The sequence below is a fragment of the Spodoptera frugiperda genome, chromosome 25 (genome assembly GCF_023101765.2).
Source record: "Spodoptera frugiperda isolate SF20-4 chromosome 25, AGI-APGP_CSIRO_Sfru_2.0, whole genome shotgun sequence".
In the NCBI taxonomy this organism is placed as follows: domain Eukaryota; kingdom Metazoa; phylum Arthropoda; class Insecta; order Lepidoptera; family Noctuidae; genus Spodoptera; species Spodoptera frugiperda.
Genome location: NC_064236.1, coordinates 1,697,561 through 1,718,197, shown reverse-complemented (window position 1 = coordinate 1,718,197; position 20,637 = coordinate 1,697,561). Strand labels below are relative to the sequence as shown.

At 38.1% G+C, this 20,637-nt stretch overlaps 1 protein-coding gene across 2 annotated transcripts in view; it reads right to left on the bottom strand.

Annotated features, from left to right (window-relative positions):
- The window catches only part of LOC118282471 (protein bric-a-brac 1), a 263,672-nt gene that overhangs the window by 18,156 nt on the left and 224,879 nt on the right, over positions 1-20,637 (bottom strand). For both annotated transcript variants that reach the window (XM_035603557.2, XM_035572671.2), the window contains exon 2: positions 991-1,051. In XM_035603557.2, coding sequence (XP_035459450.1) covers positions 991-1,051 — 61 coding nt within the window. The remainder of the gene's footprint in view (positions 1-990; positions 1,052-20,637) is intronic.

The following is a 20,637-nucleotide window of genomic DNA, read 5'->3' as shown; positions in this document are numbered from 1 at the left end:
TTGTAACGCGTCTGGTATTTCGGGTGTCCATAGGCGGAAGCGATCGATTACCATCAGGATCACCATCTAGGGTTAGGCCACCTTATTCTACATCAGGTTAGCAATCGCTGACGTCAAAATGTATTTCTGTTCCGACTTCAGTAACAAATTATAAGTAAGGAGAATTTCCATGATACTTAACATTACAAGCAAAATGATTACAACATAATATTATACATTGTATCATTCGAGAAACTAAGGAAACCGTCTTATTACGCACACAGCTACTCTAATACAATGCGAGTTTTTATACCATTAAAGTATAAATTTCACTAACACAGTACATACGGCTATCGGAGGTTAACAATGTTGTATTGAGCTAAAATAATAGTGTTTCTATATTATTCTCTCACGTTATAATGACAACGAAAGAATAAGAGCTATTATCAATGAGAAATATTTGCTATAAAATACATTGAATGACTATGTTTTGCTATTTATTATTGTATTATGTATTAGTGTCGGGGAAACGTCTATGGTATTATTGTATTTATGTTTTTGATGGTGTGCTAAGATTTCTTTAGATATGAGAGTTATGAGTGTTCATTTTACGCACTGCATCAACGTAACACGGTTTTAGAAAATTATGGAAAGAAACACAAAATTAAATCAAAAATGTATATCTGGTTAGAAAAAAGGAGGTTAAAATAAACCATAATTATGTATGAGTGCACCAACACAGTGAATTTCCCCAATTTGTCAAAGAAGATCATTTTCTATTACAATTTCATAAATAACAATATTGTTTGCGCAATCGCTATTAAATAAATAAATAAGTTTAATATTTGACAGCTTAGAGAAACTCAATGTGTGGCTTTAATAACGACAAGATTTAAACAAAGAAATTAAAGAAAAACATTTTTTTAACATCTTTAAACAGTTTGAATTTAAAATTCGAACAGAACAAATTTAAATCAAAAAGTTGCCAGAGTTTAAAAAAATGGTACGAACCTGCGATTGCTGCAGACGTGGACGCACCGAGCCAAGCCTGGGAGTTTTCAATCATTTTAGCCTGTGAACAAGAAAATGAAATAAATTATAATATGAACACATTTCTTCAATATTACACTTTTAGTACACAAAACAAAACCACTTTTTTTTAACTTAATTGTTAAAAGTGTCATAATACAAATAAATGAAAGATTTATAACGTGCGGGCATTGAATCCGCTGCATGTTTTGGCAATCGTAAAGACAGCGGCAAACTAACCATCCTTCTAGTACTTGATGGATATATGCTTAGAGTATGAGTATTCTTCGGTGATATTCGGTTAATAATTTTATGGTCATTTGTATTTATATTTTGGTTTTGTAATCAGTTTTCCTAATATATCGAATCTTCCTATATTATTTGTTAAACTACAGACTATACTATATTGTCCACAGATGGGGCCCAGTAGGACTGATGCCTGATCCGGAGCTGCAGACTACTTAGCGGATTTACCGGGGATCCGGCTCGAAGGGCAGAAGTAGGAACGGGGTGGTTTTTAGTCAGTAAGAGTCTGACACTCCCTTCCGTCTCGCCAAAGGCGGGAGAGAAGAAGTAACTGGATGATTTTCCCACCTCAAAAAAAAAAAAAAAATATATTGTCAGAGGAAAACAAACGTGAGATAAACATCTAAGTACCTATCTAAGGCAGATGTATTCTTATGGCAACACATAATGGGTCAATGACCGACCTAGTGATACGCCGATATCTGACGAGATCACGAGACTATCTTTGAATACATTTATGGAGTCACAGAATGTATTTATCGATACAAAGAGACTATGACGTATATTTGTTACCGGTTATCCGGGTATTTAATATTATAGCTCGTGTTTTTCCCACACTATCACTTAGTATTGTTAAAAAATTAAGTAGGTTTGGGTGAAACTATAACTTTAATATTTACAAATAATTACAAATTAGTTGGTTAGGGTTGTTGTATCTTACACATGGGCTAAACAACAACTGCCCACGTGGCATCCCTCTGAACATTTACACTTGTCTGTGGCACAGCGTAAGGGAAACCACAGACATTTTTTAAATGTGTCGTGTCACATTTCAACGGGAAAAAATTGGTACGTGTTCGGGACGACATCATGTGGCCGGAGATGTCACTCGCAATAAAAATATCATTTTTCAACTGAAACTGTTCGAATTTCGCTTCTGCTTGTACAATGTACTGTACACGACAGAACAAACAAAACGTTTATTTCAAATGAAAATATCCACAAAAATCACAGTTATCCGCCATAATGACTGGCACAAACATCACAAAGAAATCGATCTTTATTTCCTTTCATTGGCAAGTAACGGGCACCGCACATAGGCAGTAAAGTATATAAAACGGCGTTCTAAATCTTGTGCCGACACAATTACAACAAAGGTTTAACAAGTCGGCTTCATTACCGTACATTAATAATAACGGTCAGATGAAAAAGAACTATTCGTCGGTTAATTTACAATTTCCCATCTCGTACAGGAAGTTTACGATTGCACATTTTATCGATCGCTACTGTAGATCATGCGTCGGATCGGACGCGACGGCCGCGCCGCCCGCGCCGCCCGCGCTCTGCTCAGGCGCACGTTTATTTACGTCCACCCTGTAATTGTTGGAGCAAAGAGCGGCATTTCTTTGTGCCCAGCGCTACAACTAAACATTATCGAAGTTTTAATTGTGAACGCAGACAAAAGCCGGCCATTTTACGGCGGCAATAACGGAACGCAGTTCAATCTACAAATAAAATCTTTTATTAAGTTAGCCGGGCGACGACGGGCCCGCCGCTAGTCGTGTTTACGAAACGCACACGTGCCCTAAGTACCGGTTGAAACGTTCCGATGTATTGTTTGTTTACCCGAATAAAACACTAAAATCCAATTCAATAACAAAGAATTAAAGATCCCGAAATAAAATTTATTGCCAGTGTACGATAAAATAGATTTATGTAGGCGCAGGCGGGTGGGCGGGGAGAGGTGCGGCGGAACGCGACTGCCTCGATCATATTATTAAATTAGTACATTCACTCATCTAGATTACAATATGCTAACATTATGGGGGACAACACTACTGGAGGAAGAAGGAATGTCCATGGGTTAAGACAGTGTTGGTAATGTTAGTGTAGTGTGGTTTGGATAGATGTCACGCGCGTCGTGTCAGTGTAACAGCCGTGTCGGGAGCTGGGTGGGACACGTATAATATTGCTAACTTGTTGAGCCACGTTACGTCACCGACGTAAGCAGCTGTTTGACGTGGGTCGGCCCGTAATCGGCAACCTGTAAGATTATCCTTAAGCCACTGAATTGGAAGCAGTTCATGAAACATCTCACTCCAGTTTGTGGCTTAATTTAGAGAACACAGGAAAGGTCCGGTTAAGTAGTCAACAGCCTTGGCGTGCTAAACTACGAATGGTGCAAATAAGAAAAAAATGTTTATTTATTGGCTTTGGGGGGGTAACTTCGGGGTTAGTCGTTCCGCTACACGAGGCGGGGTGTAGGGGGTGGCTGGCCGGTCCTTTAACAAACTAATAAAAAATATATTCGTAAATAAAGCGGGGACCAACGCACCAATACATATTTCTTACCATTTTATCGATGGAATTGTCGTATACCTATATTATTGTTATGTACTTTCATCATTTTAAATAATTTGTAAATAGAAAACACAGACTAAAGTTAACCTAATCCACGTCTCTCTGAAAGCACCTAGATTTTACATCGTTTGCTGCGAAACTGCGAAATTCAGTTTCGCACGAACGCTTCGGGATATAGGTGTCATTCATTGACGTCACCGGCAAACTCGATCTATGGCTGTCCACCATCACTCAGAGAATGCACTGACTGACATATTATGGTGAAGCCATTACACGGCGACTAGAAAGAAAGAAGGAAAGATGAATAAACCCTAACACACAACTCACGGGACAGTATAAAGTAGCGGACACACTAGCGGAATAATTAGAAGTAAGTAGTAGCATATGTTGTGTGAGTACACGTCTTAAGTCCGAGTTAGAATGGGCACCAGTTCAGTACTAGGCTGGGTGTCGATCTGGTGTTCTACCGGCCCCTCTACTATATGACTCCCAGATGACAAATAGTCATAGAACACGGACAATACCGTAACTACAGTCGTAACAAAATAAGGGAAGTAACTAGGTACAATTCAATGGGAAACTTTGTATTTGTTTGCGTGTTTGTGTGTATGTTTGTTACTCAATCACGTCATAACTGCTGACAGGGTCGAAGCAAGTTGTTCCACACTTTAGGCTAGTTGTAACTATTCCAATATCTCGGCCAAGCCGTGGAAGGTTCAAAACCGAATACAATCAAAACTACTTCTTTTGAACTTATTTTGCATTGTATCAGACAACCCTATGCCAGATGTCAAATATTGGATGATAGCTGCAGCATTTGCAGACTAGAGATAAAGTAAAGTAATAAATAAAATAAGAGAGAAGCTGCAGTGGTGTATTTATATTTCACCAGTGATTGCTTTGCATATTTTTCATTAAAACAAAAATTTTGCACCACCTGCGCGAATAACTTCCTAGATAGCAAATGAGTGCAATCCAGCGCATTAGTCGGTCATTATTTATGTTATTCCGGCGGCTGCGCGGCATGGCGCCCCTCTAATCGAAACTTTGCGTACGAAACGCAATAATAAACTTCCGTGGTACCGCGCAATTACTGTCTACGTATGTATAGGTACGCGTAATAAGTCCGCGTCAGCCGGCCCTAGCGTACGATTTACGCGAAATTTAATTTCGCTGTTTTATAATCAAAGTAGTCGCTGTACTCTGTCTATCGCTCGCCGGACACGGAACCCAAAAAGAGAAGCCTGCGGTTCATAGCCCATGTTTTACAAACAAGCAACGACGTTTTCCATTTTATTTGTTGGACTTACGATGCCCAAAAAATTGTAATATGCGTAGCTCTGATGTAGCGTGTCACTCCCATCCCTTTCCCATTTGCTACTATATAAACACTGATGACGTAGGGTCCTTTACTTATTTTTTTATCTTGTTTGCGAACGATTGACTTTTGGTTTGGTTATTGCAGGCAGGCAAGTCTGTTAGTCTCATTTTCTTTTTACAAACAAGCAAATAGCAACGGCTACCCCAATGTGGAGCCAGCAGCCGGTAAATCAAAGGCATCCGTTCATTTCATTAAGACAGGCGGAGGTCACAGGTTCGTCGGGATCAATGAAATTAATGTAACATTTATAATTGGGTGGTGGCACAATTGACAACCGTCAATAACACAATGGGGCCGCGGAAGTCCTCCAGTGCTGCGAGGTTTGTTAGAGGACGATCGCAGGACCGAACGTTAATTAATAGAGGAACTTGTTCCCATTTATTTTATTTCGTATTGTTTAGCTACCGGCCGGAGTTCCTTTCAATTTGCTATAATAACGCTTATGCTATTTCCCCGTTAATACAGGATGATTCATTTGTTCCGAGATACAGTTGGCGAAGAATGGCTGGGGAAGGGCGCGTGAAAGGGTGTGAGGGGGGGGGGGTGAAGGGGTGACGCTCGGAGGGGCGAAGGATAAAACTAATCACACATCCTCTTCATAGAGCGTAGTGTGGGGTCACTTTGGCAGACGGTAGCGGAGCGCCCGCGCCCGTTGAAAAAATACCGAAGATTTATGTGCTGACGTGCCATCGCCATCGGGTTAACTCTAATTTGTCAAGTATTGTTTTTACACAAGTATGAGATTGTGCAGGTGTTTGTGGATTTTGGTGAGTTTGTTTCATAAGCGTGGAATGTTGAGGAAGTAATTATGTGTAATGTGGGGCTCGCCGCGTACAGATAGATGCGCATCACAATTAAAGCGCGGCTCCTCTCCGTCCGCGGTGGCACTCCGCACTCCGCACTCCGCACTCGGCACTCCTCCGCTTCACTTCTGCATTATCCATTTCCGCATTAGTGTCTTTGTTCCCCGTTTGATTGTTTAAACGTGCGTCGATGCAGTATCCAGTGGTTATTATTTCCACTCCTCTCACTCGAAATGGCCTCACTCGATTGTGGAAAAATGCTTCACTTATTGTTAGTGAAGGAACAATAAGCGCCTTCATTTTATATGTTTACAGCGTCTGAAGGCTTGATAGCCACTTTACATCTCTATTACACGTACTCGGTCCGTGCTATTGTTTCTGTCCACCGTTTTGTTGTTTTTTAAGCTTCGTTCTTCAAGTTTGGTGTGTTAACTAAGGATCGAATTGGTTATATTACGTTTGTGTGAGTAGTTTGTGGAGGTCGCGTTATTACTTTGTTTCAAGGGAAGGGTGGTGGTGGCTTAAGTGGTAGACATTTATTTGAAAATCTGATCTGTGCTTTTCTTGAGATATTATGTTTTTGAACAACATTAATACAGTGTTTTTATTTGGATAATTTATTTAGCTTTAAAATTAAAAAAAAGCAATTAAGGATTGTTTGTTATGTCATGGTGGCCCGGTGGTTTAAGATGCCAGCTTCTTATGCATGAGAGTTCGGGTACTAATGTGATGTTTTCGGAGTTGTATGTACTTTCTCAGATTATTTAGACACCACAACGGTGAAGGAAATTGCGAGAAAATCTGAGCTTATAATTTCTAATTATAAGTTTGAAATTGCAAACCCGCATTGAGCAAGTGTGGTGATTAATGCTCGAACCTTCTCCATGTGAGAAGAGGTCTTTGGTCAGCAATTGCCACTGATAGGCTGATGATGTGATTAGAAGATCAACAGTGTAATAGATAGTAGCAACGAAATAGAAATTGTAAACTGGGTCCTACGCTATCACCCCTGCGGAAATAAAAAACAATGAATTTAACGGGCTTTCGTTTCTTGGTACACAAGAATTGTTTAATCCGGCGACAGACAACAAATGCACGGGCACGCACAAATAATTACACGTAATTAACCATCTGTCCTTTATTATGGAAAGACAAGAAGCACTTTAAAATGCATTGTTACAAAAAACCGCAAGTACCAACTAATAAATCGTCACACCATGTATACACGGCAAATTGCTTTACGAACTCCTATCTTCATACCAGAGAATAAAGTTGATATTCGTTTACAAAAAAATGTGTCTTGACAGTTTCAGACATAGTTGTCGTTGTGAATTTATACTTAGTGTGTATAGATATAAAGTTGATATTGAGTTGTTATTTTGATATTTTTGTATTGGGTTTGGCCTATAAAGTATGGAGTAGACCGTTGTTGTGGAATTATCGTTTTGTTTACGAGTGAGAGACATAGTTCCCCCATTCATACGACATTCTATTACTTAGTAAATAGAATATAATGTAATGTATTATTAAGTCTGTTGTGTGTATGTAGCCACTATTGACTTAATAAGAGGTCTCTGGTTCGAATCTGGAGCAGAGTATTAAGTTTAGAAATAAATTGTTGTTTTGTCTTTCTGCTGTAACGGGTTTAGTTATCCGGTCAGGCAAAATACTTTTCAGATTTTTCTAGAAGTCTGAAATTTATAGAAAATTGGTTGTAAGTAGTTTTTACCGTGTACCTGACATTGCATTATTGTAATCTTGTAGAAGCCTGATTTTTAATAAATTTTAATGTATTTTCCTACTTCTAATTTGACGTACGTAACTATCAAATATCAAATGAAAGAAACAACTAGTCTTCTTTTCTAATATCAAACAAAAATTCTAAATAAGCAATCTTGCGAGATTTCACCCATTGTTTAAAGGAGATTAATCTAGCTAAAAACCGATATAGCATTTCCTAGAACCGACCAACCAGAGGGCTAAACTTCGATATGCGTGTAACACTCGTGCTAGGCCCTCTGACCACCCTCCTGTTGGTAGCCCAACACACTTCGTTCAGGATATATTCAGTTTCAGCGAGGATTAGTGTTTCTTGTTGTAAAGCGCTAGCTTTTGAGTCCTAAACTCAATCTAGATTTTGATTCGTTTGTATTTTACGTTTTCGTGCTAGGTTTTCTAACATTGCGCTAAGTTTTTTTGTTAAAACGAAGTTGGTAGAGAGATTTATTTTTTTAAACTAGTTACGTCAGCTGTGACGTCATATCGCCAAGCTCTATTCAGTACGGTACTAATCTCCGGAACTACTAGTTCGAATTAAATAAATCTTTTTATGTTAGATGGTCCATTTATCGAGAGAGACTGTAGGCTATAAACATCACGCTATGATCAATAGGAGCCCAATAGTCGGTGAAATCGCGAGAGAAGGTAGAAGTTAGGTAATAACGCTACTAAGCTGTAGCTAAAATTTGATTATTGTTACAAATATATGACAAATTTTTAATGTGATATCTTTCCACCCATCCACAAACTACCCGCAGCTAACACAGCTTAACCTATTGTTGAGTTAATACTACGGTAATGAGGGTAAATTATTTTCCATACTGGATACAATTTTCTTGGTAATGTCACTTATAATTATTGTGAACATTAATAATAGAAGAATGAACGAATGAATGAAAATTATAACGGTAACGCTAAATAATAGCAGTAATTTTAGTGAACGAATGAATGATACTTGTAGTACATTCCTTTATGATTAGTAGAAAAACGGATCAATTTGTTAAGTATAGTGATTAGTTTTAAAATAAATTATGTTATTATTAGCTACTATGTTTCATAAATGGACTATCCAACATAAAAATATACTTTTTATTGAACCAGCAGTTCTGGAGATTAGCGCATTCTAACAAAAAAGAAAAACTCTTCAGATTTATTTATTCAATTTCTTTCTATTTTTACGTGTTTTCCTGAATGGAAAAATTATTTAGATGTTAATATCCAGTTAAGTTATACGCCTCAAAGAAGCATCATCGAAGAGATGGGCCCATACGGGCTGATGCCTGATCCAGAGCTGCGGACTACCTAGCGGGTTTACCGGAGCTCCGGCTCGAAAAGCAGGAGCAAGAACGGGGTGGTTTTTAGTCAGTAACAATCTGAAGGCGGCAGAAGTCATTGGATAGTTTTCCCCTTTTGAAAAAAAATGTGTTGTCAAGAACAGCAGGCATAACGTACATAAAATATGTCACATGAATATTTATCTATACTTATAGGTAAGTAGCACTCGAACACAAAACAAACGAACAAACAGAGAATCAGGAACACACGAAAATCTTTTAATTCTTAGCATTAATTACTGAAAACAAACATAGTCCCGCTGCCGCTTACGTTTGTTTAAAACATTAGTATATATGCTTATGTTATATGGGAGAAAATTTATTTGACTTAGGCGTAGTTTCTGTGTTGGCGACGATGTAAGCAAGACAAACATGTTAATTTTCACCCGCCCCCCTCACCCCTCCACCCCCACTAGGGGGAGGGGTAGGGCTGCCAAATACATCTTTTTAATACGACAGTCGTTTGCGCTTGTAAAGTTGGCTTGTTTTGTTATGGTTCCGCGTGTGATGTGGAAGTTAGGTAGTTTTGGTAGTGGCTGCTTTTAGTTTAATATAATTATTTAATGTTGCTTTAGATGTTAGTGTTCAAGTTGTTTTGTTATTTAATGAACTATAAACTATTATCTCCATAAAGTAACTGTGGTACCTAAATTCAGTCAAAATTTTTTTTTCTATCTAGAAAATGTTACCATGTCCTAATTTACGTGTTTTCCAATTCAATATAAAAATAGACAGCCCTGTCTAACACTCCCAATTACAACACAGGCCGTTAGAGGGCGCCATGAATTATATACAGCCATCTTTGACGAACATTTATTTTTAATTTACAAAGAGGTCCGGAGCACGTTAGCACCCGAAATTACTGTAGCCGATATATTATTCAATATGTATGTCAACCAACTTCCTTGCATACACCGACATACTAACATACTGAAGTATCTAATGTGCTTATTAGTAACGAACAATTAATATTAAATGTTTTTGCGCCTGTATTTCTTAAAGATAGGGAATAGAGTATTTGAAAGTATGAAAAACAAAGCGTTTTAGCAAAAAATAAACAATATGTAGGTGTAAATGAACGTACTTATACTTATGTGTACTTCAAAGTTCCATAAACACATTCAAAAAGTGTCAAAATAAAAACAAGGTAATTCGAAAGTGCCGATTGTGATGGACATAGAGGCGGGAATATAGAGTACTGCAATCACGGGCTCGTCAAAAACTCTCCTTCGGAAAATTAAAAAGTTTTCCGTGAGCCCACCAGCCGAGCGGCCATAACCCCTGCTACGACGCTTAGCTGTTAGAATGTACACTGAAAATGCCTAAACGTTTCAGAAAAAAGTAAACCGAATGTCCTTTTATTACCTCGGGAAGGTTTCACTCAATTCTTTTTTGCTATATGACATTAAGCTCTTTAAACATTGCAGTTTGTTCCAAACGTCCATTACAATTACGTTAAGTACTTTGTGTCAATATAAAGAATCAAAGTACAAATTGACAGCTCCATATACGTCGGTGTTTGTCCCCCCACCACAATGACCGTGAAAAGGTTAAAGCGACGCAACACATGAATCTCCTTAACCCTAATTAGTCGGACGAAAGCGAAAGCGCGCGAAAAAAGTAACGAGTCTCATAATTCGGGAAGCTAGTTACCCGCACGTCGAGCCAGTCTCTTCTCTTTTGTTTTTTAATTAGTTGCCGCTTAAACTTTTGCACGTTTCGCGCTGTTCATTTTGTTTTCAACTGTTATGTTTTCCTTCAGCCCCTTTCTATTGCGTTTTGAACCACATTATGCATTAACCTCCGTAGAATAACTGTTCACGAAAACAATTCAATAGTTTCTGTACAACAACACCTAGTCACAACACTACCGGCCCAACACAATACAAACGATCCACACTGCTCTCATTCCATACTCATTTACCAAATCACAAGCAGGGGGATCCGAGTAGTAATGATTTAACATTACACTCCATTTGCTTAAGGAAAACAGATATAAAATAAGATGATTTTATCATAACAAGAGGAAGACGAGGCGCCAGTTTCGCTTACATTATTAAAACAAAACAATAGACACACAGACGAACATACGCAGTAATAATGTAGTAAATTAATTATAAACAGGGCGCGGATACTCCCCGGACCGCCGTCTTAACATTTAGTAATTGCATTATCGTTCAATTTGTGCCATTAGTTGTCGGCCATGGCCGTCGACGAATTAAATTGCGATTTATTTAACGTCGGACCTTCTTTAGTATTAATATTATTACAGGCGACGACGCGCGACGTGCCAGCAAATTGATGTTGTAACTATGTATTACTTCATTACGAACATTTCGGTGCAAACTTTGTTAAAAAGTCGCGTCTTTTTCTCTTTTGATTCGAATTTCAGGAGTCTGGAGCGTCAATTGTACATACTCGAGGGTTAGATTCTAATTCATTAGAAAAATGACGGGCTGGTGTCAACGCGTGGCGCGTGTGCAATCGCACGACGTTTGCAGGAGCGCTGCGTGCGGTGCGACAGTTTGTCATTAGTCTTATCCGCGATCCGCGTGACAACGCGGCCGACGATCAGCCCATAATACATAGACAATTCATTTCTCCCGCACTCCTCACTGCTGGGATGAGCTACGTAGGGTCGCGGTACTTAAGGGGGAATAAATACGCGCTACTGCGCTTTATTTGTTTACAGTACTCCATATTATTACCACATAAGTTATCGGAGAAGGAGCATGCAGTCCACGGCCGAGGACAGGTTCGCGTGTAGACGAGCCCATTAAGCTGAAGCCGAGTCTGAAGAGGTGTCGCGGAGGCGTCGGCAACGCACAATACGTCTCGGCTCGCGTCCCAACAATATCCTTGTGTTTACATTCCCGACGTAATTCCTTTGAACTCGCATGTGGGCCCGAGGAAACGTAAAATAAACAGAACTTTCTCGTAATGTTTAATTAAATTAATCAGTTGGTTGATTAGTCGATGGTTCGCCGGCGTTGGCGTAAACAAAGCGCGTCGGCGGCGTGGTCGGGCTTTGATCTAGCGACTCACTCTCATCTCCCACTATTGTTATATATTTGTGAGGTTCCCGCCGCCGCGCCGCGCGCCAGCTGCCGGCGCCTCGTGGCTCGCGCCTCTTGTGCCACAGGGATGACACGAGCCACATTTTTGCACTTCCTATGAAACCAGATGATTGAATCTGTTCCAGCGAAACAGGGTTACACACCCCTGCAGATTGTAATCATGCTTGCACAATAACGCGACGCGTTACACACACATACCTACACCTCGGCGAATACACTTTATGAATGCGGCTTCAATACGAAGTGCTTTACATTTGAGCATTAGGTATCGATGTCCGTAACAATACTAAATGGAAATGCTTGCTGTGTGAAACATTTCTAAGCCAACACCGGAATATTACCTGTTTGCTGCATATTGATGTGAAAATCATGATTTGATTGAAGCCAACAGAGTACCGTATAGAGTACTAGTTATCAAATTAATTACGGTGGTATTTCGAACTAACACATCGCTGTAGATGCGGCTGCTAGTCAGTATATCGATGTTCACATTCCTTTTCCCATAGAAAGAATTGTGATACTTTTAATGAAGGTTTGCATACTTATTATTGTAATTATGTATTGGATGTTATATAAATTTGTTGGGCGAGTGATCGTGATAAATAGAGATAAGATTTTCAAATCCGAAAATCGTTAATAGATTTTCAGATATACGATAATTGTTCAGTAAACAAATCGAGTCAAGTACACCCTTTTATATGGGACTCATAGTACCTATAACTGGTGAAAAGTTATTTTACGTTAATACTAATTGTATTAATTAAACAAAAAAAATCTTTAACTACAGTTCTATGAGAAAGAAAAAATAAACCATTTATCAATCAAAATGGCCGAGTCTGGCACCCCTGTGAACCTGTACCCATCCATCAAACATTACGTTATACTCTCACTAAATAGTACATTGCGGCCTGACGCGGCAGATCGCAATTTTAATCTGTGTCAAAACTGAAGCTTTGGCACGCGTTTGTCTATCTTTTGTTAGGCCACAAGGATGTTTTTATATTTTCGATCATTTCTTCACCTTGATATACTTAATTTTATTCGAATGTTTATTACTTTGAGTTGAGGTAATTAGTCATGTGTCTATAGCATTTCAATTGTATTTGAAAATGGAGAATTTGAAATTAATGCTTTGACTTTATCTGAAATGCTTGCGAGTGGATTTGTTTATCATATTTTATTAGTTCATTTATAGATTATGCCCAATACTAGGAGGCTAAATACCTCCCCTCTCACAATATCCCCATTCCTCAAATTCCTAATCCCTATAAGGCTTAACTTGTAACCCTGGTGTTGCAGGTGTCCATGGGTGGCGCCGATTACTTACCATCAGTGATCTTGCATTTGTACCTCCTCCGGTATCGTGGTGTCGATTGCTTACCATTAAGTGATCTACTTGCTTGGCCTATCCCATAAAAATTAAAAGAAAGTATCTGAAAACAATGACACTTTGATAATTTTATTTCAAGCTTGCTTTTAGTATTTATCCAACAAATTTATGAAAAATACTTTTCGTTGTTCACAAAAATTTCAAACGAAAATTGTAGATTCGTTTTTGAATTTTCTTAACAATTATTTTGTTTGGAAAGTACTCTATTATCTATTCAGCGATAAAAACGCTTTTGTTTGTAATGTGATTTTTTCATGAGAAATGTAACTCTCAAACTGTGAAAATTAAAACATGTCTCTTAACGTGAAAAATGTACACACGAACAACTTTAGTGCATCTCTCTAAGTTAATCTAGCGAGAAACTCTTTGAACTAACTATGTTGTAACTCGTTCGGATTTTAAACTGTTTTAAAAAGAGCAGCTCATTTTCCACTCCAATACATAGACATTTTAATACCTATAAAGTTCTTCAAGCCCTTAATTCAGTTAAACTTCCTTAAAAATCATCATAATACAAAGTTGTAACACTGAAATCTTTCATCCATACACATTCCCTATCTCAACAGTGTTGGACAAAATGTAGATATTATTAGCGGGCTGCGCAGGCGCCGCGCGTCCGCCAAACGACGGCTATCTTAATCGAATGGTTATGGTTCTCACTCATCTACATGTACGCATAATGAATTATCTTTAACTTCATCAATAGACGATTACTATGATCTGGTGTTACATGTAACTGTTTAAAAAGTTTAGTTTCGACTCTGCTCTATTGCTGTTTTTCTTTTTAGTGAAGTCAAAATTGTTATTAGTAAGTATTTCGCATCATTTACCTGTCCATATTAATGTGTATAAAGATAACGGTTTACTCGCGTACTGAGAAAAGCTCTACTAGTTTTGAGTCACATGAGGACTCTTTCTCATGAGTAGCGTGAGTGGACGCGGCGTTGTCGCTGTGCCTATAGTTCGTTTTTAGTTCATTTAGTAAGTCTCACGACAGTTATTATAGAATTAAAAATGTCACGTCTAAATACACGACAAGAAACGCCACCGAAGTTGAGTAAACGAAAGAAAACTAGAAAAGCAATAAAACTGAACAACTGCAAAGTCATTTGAAGCAACGAAATGACCACATCCGAACCGAGCGCGCGTACTTAAGCACATTAACAAAAGTACATGTCTACATCAGTTTCTACTTACGTACAATCAAGCATCGGGCCAATAACTGAATACGTAATAAAAACACAACTTTCAATGGATCCAGTAGCGACGCAGAATTCCGTACGTTCGAACGACTTATTGTTGTTATTTGTATTTATAGCTTAAGGAACCCCCCTTCGACAGAACGCGAGAAATCAGGGACGTTCGTACTGCTACGATATTCACAAATTATAGTACGCGCGACTGCCGGCTGGGTGGGTGAAAAGTGGCGCTTTCTGCGATTGATGTCAATTATAAATAGACTAGGTACTTCATTTTCTGCTATTTTTGTATGCATTCGTTTTTGATGGGGTAATTGTTTCGGTCACGTTATTAACTGGTTCTATTGCATGTGAATTATAAGGAAGTTGTTTATCTTTATCGACTTTTTTTACTCGATATTATATGTGTATGTGAAGATCTAAGAACAATTTTCTTCGCGGCTTACATTCTCATTGAACTTATAACATGGGAGCATATCAACCCTAACGTTCGGAGCTCGTATAAAATCTAAATTTGCAATTCCGATGTTTTGGATCAATTCAGCGATCACAATTATAATGGGACCCGTTCCGTCCAGCGTACTGTCTTGGACGCTAACCCTTGAATAAATTATGATCATGCAACTTTTATTAGACACCCGGTGCCGTAGGGTGACAATTGCATGTTATTCCTTATTTAATCTAATAATATTGGTAACAAGGCATATTTTAAATTGTTAGTGGTTTGAGTATGAATAATTCCAAGTTTCCCGGTATTTCTGTGTCCATCCACTTAGTTTGTTTAGCTAGTTAAGTGGTTACGGTGACCTATTGCGGGCAGGACGCGGCTTGGCGGAAAATGAACCATTTTCTTCATTATGCACTTTGAATTGAAATTGAAGATAAACAACGATGTTTGTATTTATAATGAAGACTTTTATGTGAAAATGTTAGGGATAATTCAACACCAGCCATGGTACAACGGATTATTTGGAAGCGCAAGTCACTGTTACCTACATATTCAGGTTTCTATGAATTTTAAACTACACAGTAGAGCAGGCTTGCGATTTAAATATTAACGGGCTTTAGAATAATACTATGAAGTTCCTTGAGAATTTGTGCGATGTCCAAAGATTGCAACATTCATTTTGATATTTCTGTCTTACGTAGACTGAAACTAAGGCAAAATATTCCGATACTACCACGTAATTAGGCTCAAGATAAGGCTAAATGATAGCGTTTTTCTTAGTATTTCGCTTTCAATTGTTCGTGGTTGTAATGTTATTCAAATGAGAGCACGCATGATGCGGGAGGTAGTGAGGTAGCCGTCTTCCGCATGTGAGGAAGGCTCAGGAGGTCAACCAACTGGAAAATTGCCGGAGAACGGACCGAAATAGTAGAAAATATTGCCAGATATGAAACAATGGCATGTTTGCATAAGTCGTGGACCGAAAATTACTTTTATGAATAAGAAACTGCGTGTTTCTGTAACGCTTTTACCGTGAGTTAGTGTGTACTTAGGTTTATCGTGTAGTCTAGATTATCTGCAAGGAATCTTTATAAAGTACCTGCATGTGTTGTTGCAGGGAGAATGTTACTTTCAATCATTTCTATGGATTTGAAATCACTTAGTAAGAGTTGTTAAGTAACTTTGATATTATGGCATCGAATACTATTATCAGAGAGTGCATCTCAATAACTGTTCTATTCAATTTTCAAGATATGAGGAGCAAGAAAGTAAAGACGTTCAAATTAATTCAAACTCCGTCGCGCATTTCAATCAGAAATTAATTCCAATAGTAATAAAATTCCGATATTTTTTTATCTCATATACGTAATAAAATCACGGTTTCAAGGAAGGGATCCGTTGGAAATTAGCTTTATGGCAGAACGACACTCGTTAGAAAACAATGTAAAAGTACTGGATTGTAGAATTTCATGCATGCAAGGGTTAATGAAAATGTAATTTACGTATGTAATGTAAAAAAATGTGAAAGAAGCAGGGAGCCGAGCTAAGTTGATGGAGGCAAACGAGATATTTGCAGTGTTTTGCATAACTGCATTAAGTGTTGGGCCGAGAGGCCCGCTGAAGGCACGTACACTCGCCTACTAAAGTGCAATAAAAGCCTTGTAAAAATTGTAATGGCGCTTAATATAGACTTTTTTGTCGTTCAACACTTTTGCCCAGTTCTTTCTGGTTGTTATTTTTAACGTATTATGAATTGCATTTGTAATTCAAGTGAATATGTGACGGGTGTGCGAAATTAATTGGCACCTACGTTTTTGTTATCGCCTCGAGAATCCTGAGTGACGTGTGAACTAAAAAACCTAGTGGCCGACTACGTGTATGACTAAATACAGAACATTCAGATGAAATTAGTTTTTACTGTCCCTTTGCCTTCACCTGTTTTGTTGAGCATTTCTTTACTTTTTATTTATTACTTATTACTGCAAATATCTAAGCAGTTCTTGCAAAATTTATTGTTAATGGGGCTATTTTTTTTGTCAACACTTCATGTAATTAAAAACAATTAGAACACTTTACACATATTTATTCAACTTCTTATCAAATACAAGGCAAAATACTCTAACACCCTAATAGAAGTCATAAGACAATTAAAATGTAAAAAAAACGGAGTGGTATATTAAAAAAAAGTTTGCATAAAAGTTCACAATCAAGGAAAAGTGAAAAGGTGCAGATTCAATTAGATAATTTCGTCGGAGTACATCGCCGTCAACAAAGAATCATTTCGTGTGCGAGTTTAATTATCATCAAGAACCTGAGATAGGATCTTGTCTGGATGAGAAGGAGTTTGCCAAAATGGCAGGTGAGTTGGAGTCAGTCAGTCGTCAAACGTGGTGCTGTCCGTTCTTTGACAAATTTGTAAGTTTAGGCTGTAACCACACCCGCGGGAAGAGTATGAGTGGTGTCTTGTGACTCTGCCGCCCTCACACGGCAATTAAAAAAAAAATTATATATATATATATTTTTTAATGAAACGTTGCCCCACCCTAGGATTTTCTCCTGTGTCGTGGGTGCGTTTACAAACATACAAGTTCACGTGCACATGATACCCAGACCCGAAACAACAATTTGTGGATCACATAAAGAGTTGCTCCGTGCGGGAATCGAACCCGCTACATGTTGCACGGCAGCCAGTTGCCCAGCCACCGCGCCAACCGTGCAGTCAAATGAGCAAGTTTGTCAAGTGACAACTAATTTGTAGTTGCGTAGAGACTTTAGTCCCCGATTGTACCCACCTGAAGATATCTCGAACATTGTTTCCGTTTGTGAAGTACAAATTGTTGCTATTGTGCTCTATTTTCCATAACGTATGAGGGCCATTACGATTGGCGTTTTCTTATAACCGACCGGTAGGTACCGTTATGCACCACCACCGCCGTATTGTGGAAAATTCTTTGAAATACCGATTGAATAGAACCCACGTCTATTATATGGGTAATTGTAGTTGCATCAACCAATTTGCTTGTTTGTTACATATTGCTATTTTCTCATCTGTGTTCCTTACTTGACTAGCTCGTTGGTCGAGTGGTTGCAAGTGCGACTGCCGGACAAGGGGTCTCGGGTTCGATTCCCGGGTCGGGCGAAGTATTACTGGGCTTTTTTCGGGTTTTCGAAAATTTCTCAGTGGTAGCACGGAGTCTGGAAATGTGCCTGGTATATGGCAATAGGCTCACCACCAATTACATGGGACTTACAACATAAATTGTGAAATGTGGGTGTATATTGGCATCATGTGCCATAATGTGCACCTCTGCCTACCCCTTCGGGGATTAAAGGCGTGACGTTATAATAATAAAAATGTTCCTAACTTGAATATGGTTTAGAAAGACTATTAAACATGGACGGAATTAAGTTTTAGAGGATTAAAGAGTCACGATTCTGCAGTACATACTTCATGTTACGCCTGACGATACCCGAAAAACGTGTGAGTATAAAAATCACGACACAGTATGGCAGGAACGTTTATAAAGATGAGTATAACGGGCCACCGCAGAGCGCGATGTAAACAATTTCAATCGAATCGTAACAGCTTCTGAACAATGAACGTTGGATCACGAAAAAATCATCTTACAAGTTAGTCGTGCTTTGGGCCCACGGTAGTCGTGTAAGCGGACCTTTCGAGACCTCATCGCCGTCGGCCCTGTCTCAGTATTGGAGTCATTTTATTCGAAACTGGGAAGTACGGATTACAAAGTTAATGTTTATTGTTGATCGTTGATCATGCGGACGGTCGCAACCTGCTTCCTATTTAGGACCGGGGAACTAAAGAACTATCTCCCTATAGTAGAAACTTTAATCACGTCAAGCTTCATTCAGAATTGGCTCTTAAATAATGAAAAATGACTGACTGATAGCGATTGGTTTTTTATTAAAATGTAATTTTAAAACAGACATAATGCAATATAGGTTGGAGTGGTTTTAAAACAAGAAGCGCATCGTGGTACTACCTTCAGTTAGAATGCAGTTAGCGGTAGATGGAAACCTGTAGAGTGGAAAATAAAGTACCTAGTATTCAATAAAGTACTACCTATTATTGAATAAAAAAGTTCACTTTGTGTCCATATTGAATAAACGTGGGTGTTTAGAGGAAATCCGATTCCAACGTTGGTTTGTTGCAGCACACTTACATTACTGTCTTTTGTTTAAAAAAGTTTCCTTTTTTGTCAGAATATTTCTAGTTTGAGGTGTTCTAATAAATCAATTATTACATTAGTGATAGAAAACCGTCGTGAAACTAACGCTTGCGTTGTGTTTCGTTGTGTGAGTGAGGCTACTGGATTCCTCAATAATCCTTAAATTCCTAACCCCCAAAAGGCCGGCAATGCACTTGTAATGCCTCTGGTGTTTCGGGTGCCCGTCGGAGGAGATTCCTCTCACCTGAGCCTTGACCGCCGCGCCGGTAGCTTGGATTTCTACCATTACCTGGCTACTGATTTTTATGTTTTTTTTTTTTAAATAAATATTTGAAATAAACCACGTATTGGAACTAAATAAAGATAACATAAACAAGTAATAGTATTAAGTTTACTTATCTAAACAAACTAACAATCTCATTACTATTTATTTGTATTTACGCACACTTCTGCCGACCCCTCGAGAAATAGAACCTGTGTGTGTAGTATTTATACAAATGGATGCATTTATACAAATATATTCAAATATTCATCTCTTTCTAACTTATAAGTATTGTTAATCATAATAAGTATAGGTACCCGTGTCCGTTTGTTCAAATCCCTTTATATTTCTTTATATTTATCTTAACTCCGATAATCCAATATTATTCATATTGAATAAATGAAATAACTAATAAGATAACTTTTTTATCCGTATAACTAAGATTTCTCCTGTGTCTTGGGTGCGTTTACAAACATACAATTCCACACTCCCGAAACAACAATTTCTGGATCACTATAAAAGTTTCTCCGTGCGGGAATTAAAACTGCTGCACGTTACACGGCAGGCAGTTATAGGCCTTTTATATTAAAATTATTCATAAGACAATTATATAAAGTTGAATGACCCTTTAAGTGCCTAATCTGATTTTTAAAACATCATAATTATTTAACATAGATATATTATGTAGGTGAAATTAAAATAGACACTAGTTTAAACTACGGAAGAGCAACAAATATCTTTTAGATTCAATAAAGCTGCATTTTATAAGAATACAGCATACCATCAGTGCCATTTAAAGAGGCTTTAAACCTTGGTACACAATTACGTCAACACACTTTCACCGATACAATACATACCGTACCTCAATTTTTCGCGATTAACACACACTAAAACAAATTATATGTCTGTATATTTGTTTATACAAAACACAAGGGCTATATTTTATAAAATATACAACAGTTTAAATGATAATTTATACCCCATTGTTATTCATTGATGTTATTATATGTATATTTTACCATTGTTTCAAATCAGAGCATATTTCATGCATTTAATGTTTAATTCCGTGTTACACTGCTAGCTACGCTACGCGAGATATTGCAAGCGATCTTACTTAGGTACTTGGTACGCAATGAAAGTTGCTCTTTGCATAATATGA